The sequence below is a fragment of the Mchenga conophoros genome, linkage group LG11 (assembly GCF_057382185.1).
Source record: "Mchenga conophoros isolate Kocher_MC1m ecotype Shallow Benthic linkage group LG11, M_conophoros_male_GT1.1, whole genome shotgun sequence".
Lineage (NCBI taxonomy): Eukaryota > Metazoa > Chordata > Actinopteri > Cichliformes > Cichlidae > Mchenga > Mchenga conophoros.
Window position 1 is genome coordinate 37,198,429 of NC_140536.1, and position 13,472 is coordinate 37,211,900.

General features: G+C 43.0%; 1 protein-coding gene across 1 annotated transcript; it reads left to right on the forward strand.

Moving 5' to 3' along the window:
- Positions 1-3,843: 3,843 nt before the first annotated feature.
- Positions 3,844-13,464, forward strand: psmc4 (proteasome 26S subunit, ATPase 4). Its single transcript, XM_085292786.1, has 11 exons — positions 3,844-4,002; positions 4,501-4,599; positions 8,121-8,307; positions 8,617-8,763; positions 8,933-9,042; positions 9,666-9,759; positions 9,868-10,035; positions 10,141-10,217; positions 11,902-12,070; positions 12,509-12,564; positions 13,029-13,464. Exons 1-11 carry the CDS (start codon positions 3,970-3,972, stop codon positions 13,140-13,142), a joined length of 1,254 nt encoding a protein of 417 aa, XP_085148912.1. The 5' UTR covers positions 3,844-3,969; the 3' UTR covers positions 13,143-13,464.
- The last annotated feature ends 8 nt before the right edge of the window (positions 13,465-13,472 follow it).

Genomic DNA, 13,472 nt, shown 5'->3' on the forward strand with positions numbered 1-13,472 from the left:
GACAGTCTGCACCTGTTGGCTGCACACTTTGGGACTGACTCCACTGTATATGTTTGTAGGTTCAGTTTTAAAGAGTAAAATGTTGGAAAGTGTACCTGGTGTCTCAGAGCTGTGACTCCTCCCACCTGCAGGACTCGTGTTTTTGGTTCTCGTGTTTACTGGTACTGTGATGAAACAGAGGGAGGAGGAGGACGTTCCCATTAGAGGATGTACACAAGGATGCATCTTGTATCAGTTGTCACAGCCAGGCGAGTTTTTTTTTTACTGTAAGCTGATGGTTTCTCTGTGTTTCCTGTTTCTGGCACATTTCTACTCAACGATTTGCACAAAAAAGTCCCCGGCATGTTTGTACTTAGCAGTGCACACACAAAGAGAGACTGTTTTTTCTACTTCTCTATTAATTTTCTTTCATTGCATTGTTGTTTCAGATTCTCAGAAATGTTCCCACACTGTTCAACGATTTACAGACGTTTCATTGTTTCTGTCATGAAGCAGTCCTTCTGTATCAGAGGTACGATGGAGGAGAAAACACTCCCTGGAACAGCTGGAGTGATGTGTGATCGGCTCTTCACTCTCAACGCTGAACATCCAGAACATCCAGCTACACATTTCAGGCAGCCCAGAAAGTTGTTGGACTTGGAGAAACATGCTGATCTTGGATGATATGTGTCGCACCCGCTGCATCCGCAAAGCCACCAGCGTTGTGGAGGACCCCACACACCCCTCACACACACTCTCCATCCTGCTGCCTTCTAGCAAAAGGTACCGGAGCATTCAGGCCTTCACTGTCAGACACTCAGTGACTGGACTGACACACATTCATACACCAAGTTGATTTTGCACATTTCTATTGCAGTGTTGTGTCTGTATCATTGTGTTCTGTCTTTGTTTTGTTTGTTTTTTGCAATTTTTTGCACTTCAACTTATTGTTAACATCAAATAGTAAAAGGACTGGTGTTTGTAAAGCACCCTTCAGCTGAGCACTCAGAATGCTTTCTGCTGCAAGTCTTGTTCACCCAGTTACACACACACACACGTGCACAGACATACACACACACTTTAATTTACAGCATGTCTAAGTACAATCGAACACTCAGTGATGTCGACCATTACGTATTATTCATCTCTGGCTCTGTCTTCCTCCCCTCACTCCAACTGGTTGCAGCAGATAATCCCCCCCTTCCTGAAACTGGTTCTGCTGGAGGTTTCTTCCTATTAAAAGGGAGTTTTTCCTTCCCACTGTCAACAAACGCTTGCTCATAAAGGGTCACATGATTGCTGGGGATTTCTTTGTTTTTAGTATTGTGGGATCTTTACAATATAAAGTACCTTGAGGCAACTGTTGTTGGGATTTGGTGCTATATAAATAGAACTGAAGTGAATTGTTGAACGTTAAAAGCACCGAACCCAAACAGCTTCCTCCAAAGCAGACCTGGCAACAGGAAGGCACTGAGCTCAAACTCAAACAGCTGGTAGTTTGGTCAAATCATGCTCTTACTACAAATGAACGGCTCTGGAGTTTGTTTGGAGTTTGATCGAGACCATCATCACTAAAACATCTCACCCGATTACAATGACAGTATTCACGTCAGAGCTTGATTTAAACAGAATGAACAAGGCAGGTATAAAAAAACACCCCAAGAGTCATAGCAAGGCATTTTTACTAAAAGACTAAAAATTCAGTCATATTATTGTCTACGCCTACAGCTCTTGAGCTGTATGCGTTTCAGACTCAAACGTGGGACGTCTGACTAATTTACAAAATTTGCAAATTTGTAAAATGGTAATAACAGGTGTTCAAAAGTTTCTGATGAGGATACCTCAATCTGCCTCAATACCCAAGACTAAAACTAACACTAAAACACTGAAACATACAAACTAAACATTTAAAAAGAACAAAATGAACAAACACACTCTGGAAACTATCTGAAGCTGAATTAAATCAAAAAGTCAGAATGGTGATTACAAAAACTAATAACTCTGCCCGTTCATTCTGGCACATGAACACTAATGAGTTTCGCCTCGGTGTGGCTCGTGGGGTTAACCTATCGCAGTCCTCACACAGACACCGCTGAGTCACAGCTGTACTTTTCCATGTCTCTCCCACATACATACATTTAGCCAACAAGTTGAACCCTCGATGGAAACTATACATGCATAACTAGCTCTGTGCGTTTGCAGAGGTGTGAAGACCACTCGCTCTTGAACAACTTTTTTAGCCACTGCCTCTGCACACCTACCTGTGGTTAAGACATGTAAAAAAACACCAACTTTGTACTCAGGCTTTAGAAAATGTTAAAAATGTGTTAGCTGTGTTTCCATACTGCTTCTCCAGTTCAAACTGGCCTGTTTCTCACTGGTTCTTACAGATCTCAGAGCAAACCTCCTCATAGACTGTATACAAAAGATGGACAAAGCCAACTTTAGATTAGCTGTTGGTTTGTGAAGCCCAGTTTTAAAGCTACAGCTTTATAATTGTGACTGCTAACATTATGACCTGGACGGGAGGGTGGACTGCAGTGTTATTGGCTAACACTAGCTAGCTTAGTTAGCAAGTTGCTTTTATATTTTATTATTAGACAAAGATCACCTGACTGTAAAAACTGCAGTTTTAAAATGATAAACCACTTATTATGGGAATAGAGGTTATCCAAACCTACCTGGCCCTGTGTGAAAAAGTAATGATAACCTAATAAGTAAAAGAGCCACAATCAAGAATTTACAATACCTGGTGATGTGTGTGTGTGTGTATGTATATGTATGTATGTGTATATATATATATATATATATATATATATATATATATATATACATACATATATATGCCCCAGAGACAATCCAGCACATAACAGCAGGGTGCAGGATGCTAGCAGGCAAGGCATACATGGAACGCCATAACCAAATGGCCGGCATAGTGTACAGGAACATCTGTGCCGAGTATAACCTGGAAGTCCCGAGGTCAAAATGGGAGATGCCCCCAAGGGTGGTGGAGAATGACCGAGCTAAGATCCTGTGGGACTTCCAGATACAGACGGACAAAATGGTGGTGGCTAACCAACCGGACATAGTGGTGGTAGACAAACAGAAGAAGACGGCCGTAGTGATCGATGTAGCGGTTCCCAATGACAGCAACATCAGGAAGAAGGAACACGAGAAGCTGGAGAAATACCAAGGGCTCAGAGAAGAGCTCGAGAGGATGTGGAGGGTGAAGGTAACGGTGGTCCCCGTGGTAATCGGAGCACTAGGTGCGGTGACTCCCAAGCTAGGCGAGTGGCTCCAGCAGATCCCGGGAATAACATCGGAGATCTCTGTCCAGAAGAGCGCAGTCCTGGGAACAGCTAAGATACTGCGCAGGACCCTCAAGCTCCCAGGCCTCTGGTAGAGGACCCGAGCTTGAAGGATAAACCGCCCGCAGGGGCGTGCTGGGTGTTTTTATATATATATATATATATATATATATATATATATATATATATATATATATATATATATATATATATATATATATATATGAGGAGATATATATATATATATATATATATATATATATGAGGATATATATATATATGAGGAGGAGGAGACAATCAAAATCTCAGTAACCTAAAAATCGAACTGGATCTTGTTGATTTGTTGCGAAAGGAATCGGGAAGTAAAAGTTATCAGGCCTTATTTCAGTTTTTAAAAGAGGGGAACCTGTTTGGAAGGATTTGAGGATTTTTTTTTTTTTGAGCGTCGTTCCAGACCCTACTCCATACCAGTTGGTGGCGATAATGCACCTTTCAATTGTTTGCCAACCACCAGTACAAATGTAAGAAAGAAAGAAAGAAAGAAAGAAAGAAAGAAAGAAAGAAAGAAAGGAAGGAAGGAAGAAGAACGCTTACACTCCACTTCAGCAGGTGGCGCTAACGCACCTCTACAGTGATTTCCCGACCGCACTACGGAAGCCGTAGAGGAAGAAGAAACTCGAAGATGGAGGATTTGGTGTCTGTTGAGAAGAGTCCGGTAAGAATCGGTTTCCCCGGTTTTCCTTTTCTTACAGTGAATTCTGTGTGATGGGCTTTCGTAAACTCACGTGTTAGAGTGTGTCTGTCAGCGTGTGTGTGTCGCAGTTTGTTTTGCTGGTCGTTAAAACGGTGAACCGCAAACCTGCCGATTCATTCTCAGCGCCGCTGCTATGTCATCCAGTTAGCCGCTAATGTTAGCATCACGTTCGCAGATCTCAAGGAAAATGATTTGTTTTCTAAGTATGTGAGGAGTTTGTAAACCCGTACTCAGTAAATGTGTGTATTAATTAGTCAGATGATGGTTTAATTGCGGAACTCGGTGTTTTAAGCACCGCAAAGTAGTCAGTTATTGGTAGCTAGCTGTGAAAGTAGCTAATGATTGTGATGATTGTGTAAAGCAGCTGCTGTGCGGGTCTCTGTGATTTTGTATTTGTCCCTGAATGCTGAGGGCTGTTTATAACGCCACATGTTTGTGTTTTTATTGTCGCCTTCGCAGGAAGACATGCCGGCGGTACTGAGCTCCAGACCTCAGACGGGACTCTCCTTCCTGGCACCAGAACCAGAAGATCTGGAGGACCTGTACACCAGATATAAGGTCTTATTATCTGCTGTTTACGTTTCACAGATTTACACACACTTAAATGGGTCCACTTTGGTAAAAAGACTACAGGAGTCCTGAAAAATCCTATCGTGAAAGGACACTTATATTAGTGGTTCTTATATATCTTTGTACAACTTGCGTCATTCACACACCTGAGTGCTTTTAATGCACACATTCACAACTTGGGGTTCATTATTTTGCCCAACTAGGGAATTAGAACCACTAACCTCCCAATTAGGTGACCTGCTCTACTTCCTGAGCTAGGAAGGGAAAGTGAGAGGTGGGGGACACAGGTTCATGTAGAAGGCAGTTAGGTCCAAATTAGTGGCTTTTTCTGATTTCAAAGCTCTTCTCAAATGGGCATCGGCAGGTTTCTGCTGGGATGTGGTGGAAGACACAGGAGAAGAAGTGCAGCTGACTCGGTGGATCTGCTTCAGTAGCAAACAGCAAATTAATGGCGACTTCAAAACAGACCAAGTGAGAGACCCGTACTTATTTGAAGTTCACCGCCTGGAAAACAGTGGGCGGTGCATTATAGATCCAGGATTATACTTTGTTGGGTCCACTTGACAGAAATGTGGATGCATGTACCCTTTAGGCTTCAAAAAACAAGCTGCGCCTGTTTTGGTCGAAAGCATTGCAGCAGCTGGAAACAATGTCATCTGCAAATTATGGCAAATAACAAAGAGACAAAGCACTTTTGGAATATGGGGAAAGCCAAAAACTGCGCTTCCTCCACTTCCGTACCATTGATTCATTAATGTTGAATTCTCTCCAGCTGCTCTGTTCCCATGTAGTTGCACTATATTAACGAATAACCTCGTATTGTGGATGGATTATCTCAATTGTTCTCCAGGCTGAAGTTTGGCCCGTGTATCATCATCATCAACTTTATTTATAAAGCACTTTAAAACAACCACAGCTGGCACAAAGTGCTGTACATTGGAACTGTAAAATAAAATTACCTGAGATATAAATAAAACACAAATAAAAGAAGAGTGAAATCATTAATTAAATAACTACTTCAATTAAAAGAGAAACTGAGTCTCACTGAGGTTAAAAGCCAAGGAATAAAAGTGGGTTTTAAGACGTGATTTAAAAGTGGACAGTGAAGGGGCCTCTCTAACATGCATGGGCAAATCATTCCATAATTTTGGAGCCACAATAGAGAAGGCCCCGCCCCCTCTGAGCTTCCTCCTGGATCTCGGTACGTCCAGGAGCAGCTGGTCAGCTGACCTGAGAGACCGACAGGGTATGTGGGGATGAAGAAGCTCAGAGAGGTAAGGCGGGGCAAGACTGTGAAGACATTTAAAAACAAACATAAGAATTTTAAAATTAACTCTAAAAGACACAGGCAGCCAGTGCAGAGAGGCTAGCATGGGGGTTATATGCTCTCTTTTTCGAGTTCCTGTTAGGAGTCGTGCAGCCGCATTTTGAACCAGCTGCAGACGTGAGAGCAATGACTCACTGACCCCCACATAAAGTGAGTTACAGTCGTCCAGGCGGGAAGAAATAAAAGCATGGATCACTGTTTCAAGGTGCTGCCTCGAAAGAAAAGATTTTACTCTTGCCAGTCGCCTGAAATGATAAAAACTGGACTTCACCACTGCTCTGATTTGGTTGTCCAATTTAAAATCACTGTCCAACTTAAAACCAAGGTCAGTAACAACAGGTTTAAAATAGACTTCCAGGGATCCTAAAACAACAGAGGAGGACTCACAGGGACCACTGGGTCCAAACACCAACACTTCTGTTTTCTTTTCATTAAAATTTAAAAAGTTTAGAGCCAACCAAGCTTTAATGTCATCTAGACATGTCATGAGAGGTTTAATGGAGATGCCATCCTTGTGTTTTTAGTGGCAAATAAATGTACAGCATCCTGCTATGCGATTGCATTTGTCCCTGACCACCAGAATCCCTCACGTTAACTTTTATCGAGTGGAAAAAAAGTTGGCGTTCATCCTCCAGCTTCACTGTGCTAATGTTATGCTAACATAGCTGTGTCGCTAGCTACCACGTAGCACAACATTATATACCAGGTAGTCCAACTTCAGAAACCCTGCAAACGTCACTGCTGTTTAGTTTCATTTATGTTGGAAGTGATAACAGAGCTGTACGTTTGAATTTTCTCAGAAATCTCTCAGTCAGAACATGCTATATCATGTTTAGGTGGAAACTAGCGAGCTAACTTCCTGCTAACTTCTAACTCCGTTGAATTTAATAAATTCTGTTTGCATGGATGTTAAACGTAATAGTTACACCTGGTAAAGCAGCAACGCTGATGATTTTATTACAGATGAAATAATTTAGACAGTTTTTAACTCTCAGTGATGCTGCTGTGTTCGTTTGACTTTGGGACCTGAAGCTGATGGAGTTTAGGACCCAGATTACTCCGCAAGGCTCCTGACTACGGCAGCCATAATGCTCCGACAATCCATCAAGCAGGGCGGCTTCATAGCTTACCAAAGTCGTATAATTTTTGGACAGATTTCTGCGCACCGTGTAGCACATAAAATCGGTTCGAGGTGAGTAAACACAATCAGAATTCATACAAAAGGCAAACTGACGATTTTTGAGAAAATTAAAGGATTTTAAGTGTGCCTTATAGTGTGTGAAATACGTTATACAGAAGAAAAGAATATATCGCAATACATATCGTTCCCGCACATGCTTCAAATTATACCGTGATATGGACTTTAGGGCATATCGCCCTAGTCTGCAGCTTTCTGTGTCCACATTGTCTTGCTGTTGTCGCCCTCACAAACATGCCAGAAATGGTGTCACGGCTGTTGCCACTTGTTGCGCTCTGGTGTCATTTCAGCTTGTTACACGCACACTCTGGTGTGAGTGGCACATCTGTGTTTATTTTCATTACAGTGACATATGTATACATGAGCAAGTAGTATTACTATGAGATGCTGAAAGAAAGAAAGAAAACAGAAAAACCTTCACCATCACTTTCCTGCTCTTTGAAATGTCGAGGAAAAGTGCCGAGCATGTACAATGTGTGGACGTGGCCTCAGTAACAGTACCAATAGTTGAAGTGTTGAGAGGATGTTCAGGGTGACCATTTTAATAACGGTTGCTTTTGTCTTTGGAACATTCAGTGTTTCTCAGCTGGGGAAAAAGGTTGGTTTCAGAGCTGTCAAACAAATTTCAAAAAATGTTTATAGAATCAAGTAAATAATTTTTTACTCAGAATTCCACGTAGTGTGTGTGTGGTTAGGATAAACAGCCTGTGCTACTGTGGGCTGGTGGTCCCTGCAAGACAAAGTTTACAGTCAAAACGCCCTCTGCTCAGGACTTAACTGTGTCCTTCAGCACTCTCACATTTTGCTTAGTTTGAATTCAAAATTTTGTTTCTAATCATCATTTTAAATAATCCAGGTGAAGTTATTGTGGCTGTTTTCATCGAGCAGCCTTTGGCATGGAAGCTGCAGATGTGACCTGCAGCTTGTGACCTGTGACCTTCATCTCCAGCAGGCTCTCACGCTGCTTTTGCTGTGTCTTTGCAGAAGCTGCAGCAGGAGCTCGAGTTCCTGGAGGTGCAGGAGGAGTACATCAAAGATGAGCAGAAGAATCTGAAGAAGGAGTTCCTGCACGCTCAGGAGGAGGTGAAGAGGATACAGAGCATCCCTCTCGTCATTGGCCAGTTCCTGGAAGCTGTTGACCAGAACACAGCTATTGTTGGTTCCACTACAGGTACTGTGGGGGCAAAAAGGCAAACTTTAATAGATCTACTAAACCAAAAGAAAGGGTTCTCTATTAGCATAAATGGAATATTACATCACTTGGAAATCAGTAATAATTGTTTTTGCTATCTTTCAGCAAGCCCTTTAACCTGACTCTGTGATAAATAATTAAACCCATAGATTATAAATGAATGAAGCTGCAGATGATGCATACGGGCTTTATCATGTTCCGGCTTTCAGATGTGCCATGTGCCGTGTACGCCTTAAATGTGTAATGAGCCCTGTTCCTCCTCCTCATTCCTCGTTGTCAACCTTTCAGGGTCGAACTACTATGTGCGGATCCTGAGCACCATCGACAGAGAGCTGCTGAAGCCCAACGCCTCGGTGGCCTTACATAAGCACAGCAACGCTCTGGTGGACGTGCTCCCCCCGGAGGCCGACAGCAGCATCATGATGCTGACGTCAGGTACGAAGACTTCAGGCTCTGACATGTTCAAGCCCTGTCGTGGAAACTCATCACAGTGGGCCGGAGCTTTCTTTGTTTCTGCACTCGCGTCTCATTAAAAATATCTGAAGCTGGCGCGTTCACTTTAACCATCAGAGCTGGTTTAACTTGTGTGTGTTTCTGCTTCCAGACCAAAAGCCTGACGTGATGTATGCCGACATTGGTGGTATGGACATTCAGAAGCAGGAAGTGAGAGAAGCTGTGGAGCTGCCTCTCACACACTTTGAGCTCTATAAACAGGTCAGATATTCAAGTGACATTTTCACACTCGTCATGGTCCACACTGGTAAACGCCAGACGCACAAACGGTAACTAAAGCCAAGTGTTAACTACACCTGGTCTTAGCAGTGCAACACAAAGGTTCAAAAAGAAAGTTTTAAAAAGGTAAAATGAGATTTACACTGAGCGCAGTGGTCGTCTATGCTTCCTAGACGTGCTCCAAACTAGTCACATGACTTCTGGCCACAGGCTGTATATAAAATATGGACGTCGTGTCAGCGTTTGGAAAGTGAAGCCAGTGTAAACCTTAACCTTGATTCTTCATAATGACCTGCAGGACCATTATTGTATACATGTGTATGAGAGAACCTCAGTAAAAACCTTCCTGATAGGTTTATGATCTCAGTCGCTGTTGAATAAAACATGTTAACTTTGTACATTTTAGCTCCATGAAAGTTTAAAAAAGACTCATTGGGGGATACATGTAGACTGTAGTACACAGCTACGGCCAGAAGGTGGCAGAAATGCATGAAGATGTTTGTCAACAATGACTGTGCAACAAATGTAAACAAAGGATGTTACATGACTTATTTTTTTAATCACGAACCACTCGGTCATATTCAGCCTTCTGACTCTTTCCTCAGATTGGCATCGACCCTCCCAGGGGCGTCCTTATGTACGGACCTCCAGGCTGCGGTAAGACCATGTTGGCCAAAGCCGTGGCTCACCACACTACAGGTAAGTGCAGCAGGACGTGATGTGCACCTGCAATACATTTAACTTTAAAAGGCTTTAATGTGATTTTTATAATAAGTTGTGTTTCACCGATTTTCTCTCTGCCTGCAGCGGCGTTCATCCGCGTGGTCGGCTCCGAGTTTGTTCAGAAGTATTTGGGGGAAGGTCCTCGTATGGTGAGGGACGTGTTCCGGCTGGCAAAAGAAAACGCCCCCGCCATCATCTTCATCGACGAGATCGACGCCATCGCAACGAAGCGTTTCGATGCACAGACCGGAGGTACGAAACAGCCCGACTTTTATACATGTTGTTTTTAGCCCCTGTCCTGCACGCGACTGTCTGCGTGACGAACTCGGCCGTCTAACCTCTTTGTTTCCTCTGCAGCTGACAGGGAAGTGCAGAGAATCTTACTCGAGCTGCTCAATCAGATGGACGGATTCGACCAGAATGTCAACGTCAAGGTGAGCCGAGCCTCTTAACTGTTTCCCCCTGTGGCTGCACCACATCTCTGCGTGCTGACTCGAGCTGCATTTCATTCACTGCATCGTTATCACTGCGTCTGCTGCAATCCAGCTTAGAGAGCATCCCCGAGGCTCACGGCGTCATTCATCAGCACCTTAAATGGACATTTTGCCCTTGAGCTGTTTACACATGGAGTGCAGCTAAGACTTGTACAAAGAACTCCTTCCTGTTCTGATGAATGCTATAACCCAGAAAGGTTTTTGGGGCAGATTTGTTTTTCTCTGCCAAAATAGTTCTTACAGTGAGAAAAGTGCAGGAACTTGATGGTTAAAATGTTACAAATGCACACGCTCAGAAATAATCAGGAACACTGTATCGTATTTATTCTCATTTGTATCATTAACAGCTTTTATTTGTGCTTATTTATGTGAGCATATTTATCATATGTAACAGATTCATGTAGTGTAGGTAAATCCTGTCTACTCTTTGTGGTCTGAAGCTTGCTTTGAAGGTGATTGCTGTTCAATTGCAGGCAGACAATTCCAGGCTCTGGTTGCCTAGGTAACTCACTAATATATTTACTGTCAGGTTACATGTCAATCGGCCTTTGCTGTGCTCTCACTGGCAGTCACTTGAGGCGATCGCCTGAAAGCTGAGAAAAGTTTCTCGGGTTATTTTCTGTTTTTTATAGTCGCTCGATGTGGGGAAATCTCACTGAGATCATGTGGTCTTCAGTCGCCACGGTGCTTCCTGTTTGGACGCAGCTCAAGTCGAGAGTAGTCCTCCAAAGAAATGATTATCCACTCTTCCGAATCATTTCTTTGCCATATTTCCAAAGTGAGTTTAAGGCCTTTAATGAGGATCAATCTGCCTGTCGTGACGCTGGTTTGGACCACTTTCTTAGTATGTTTATCTTCTTCTAACTCTGGATGTTTTCCCAGAATAAATATTCTGAGACTGAATTCCTAACATATCACAGATGTTCTTGTCCAAAGTCTGAACTTTACGTGACGTACAGCCTGGAGTAAATCCTCCTCCTGTCCCGTCCAGTAAAAACAACACACGTCTCTAAAGTTAAGTAACCTTTAGTTCATTGACATTAGTTTATTCTACCACAGTATCCAGTCCCATTCTTCATCATCCCAGCACAGAATAATATACAAAGACTGTGTTTTCTTCCAAAATTCAAAATTACTGTGTCAAGAAGTTCAGCAGCTGTCGGAGCGGTAAATTAGATCTAAAGGGCCGTAATGGCAGATCGTGGAGGATTTAAAGAAGCGAGATCCAAGTATTCCAAACTGGTACTTCATATAATAACCATTGTAAATAAATGGGAGATTAGTAATAAATAAAGCTCATTGTGCGTTATCTTTTTATAAATAGTTGAAAATGCCATGAAAAAGCAAAGATTTCCGACAACACGACGCAGGCTCACTGCAGCTCGACGGTGTTTACAGCAGAGTGATGTCACTCCCTGCTGTCCTCCATCACCTCCACCTGTTGGTTTTCTCTTTATTTTTTCTGTTTTTCATTTGAAGAGCTTAAGAGTTCAAGGAAACCCCTGTGGAGAGACAGTCCAAGTTAAAGAATAATCATCTGTGCCTTTATTAAGTGAACACATCACATGTCACGTTTACAATCATGTGCTTTAAGAACATGTCAACCCCTCTTCCCCGTCTTCAGGTGATCATGGCCACCAACAGAGCCGACACTCTGGACCCGGCTCTGCTCCGCCCGGGTCGTCTGGACAGGAAGATCGAGTTCCCGTTGCCCGACCGCAGGCAGAAGCGTCTCATTTTCTCCACCATCACCAGTAAAATGAACCTGTCGGAGGAGGTCGACCTGGAGGACTGTATCCTTTTGGCCCTTGAGCTTATTTTGTTCCCGCTCTGCAGCGTTTACCTCAGCACGTAGTAACTGTCTCACTTCAGGTTTTCTCATTTAAACGATTCACTGTGAGTTTCTACATTGTTGGGTTTCGTTTCCGACTCTGGGCTGTTGACTTCTTTGGCTGGAGGTTTTGTTGTGTTTAGTCTGCGAGTCCTTCCATCTGCGTTTACTTTTGCATGTCTGTCCTCCACATTATTCACTTGGATTCAGGGCCGAACTGGTTTCCACACTCGCGTTTGGCATAAAACACACCAACGGCTTGCTTTGCATTGTAAAGTGTTAGAGATGAAAATGTGCTCCCTGCGTACTGTTTACATCGCACCTCCTCCATAGACACCTCATCACTGCTGCTGATTCATTGAATGCTGTTTTTGTTGATTCGGCCTTCACTGACACACAGATGTGGCCCGACCAGACAAGATCTCTGGAGCTGACATCAACTCCATCTGCCAGGAGGTGAGCTATGCGCTACACCTACTTGTTTACACTTTTTAAAATAATGTATCCATTAAGTATGAGTTATTAGTGATAATGTCTTAAATACAGTTTGGAGACGTCTTAAAATTTGATCGGCTGTGAGCTGAATGTTACTTCGATCAGCCAGTTTTAAATGTAGAAGCTTTTTTGAGCCGTTCGCTCCACGTGTTTAAATTTGGGAGAGTTTTCCGTCCGATGCTTTTCCTGACGCCACCTAAAGGGAACTGAATCGGCGACCTTTTGTTGACGACCTCTTCCTAAAAGCGTCGGCTCAATTTCAATTTAAAGCTACAAGATCATAAAACGAGCGCCAAACGTGGCCAAAAACCACCTGTGTGAGATGTTGTGTTTACTCTGGGAACTTTAAATTAGACTTATAATGGTTTTAACCTTATTTACTTTCATTAATAAGATAAAACTGATTACTTCTTGTCTTGTCTCAGGCCGGCATGTTGGCAGTGCGAGAGAACAGGTACATCGTCCTCGCCAAAGATTTTGAAAAAGCCTACAAAACGGTCATCAAAAAGGACGAGCAGGAGCACGAGTTCTACAAGTAGACGGAAAAGATCATCGGGAAGAATAAAGATGTCCAGACACACGTCTGTTATTGATTTCCGTCTGTGTCTGTAACTACGGCGAGTCTTTTGTGAATTCACGACCTGCGTTGATTTTTGGACTAAATTTACTCACTGTGGCGCTCGTGGCCTCACGTCAGCCCCGTGTCACACCACCATGTGAAGGAGTGTGTTTTCCTACATGCGCTCCTCTGGTTCCTAAAATATCTGGCCCTGACTGTAGCTCGGATAGAGCATTTGTATCTGTGTGTAGTCCGAATAACCCGAGAAATACATTAAAGATGTTTTCCATAAAAACAGGAAATGATGGTG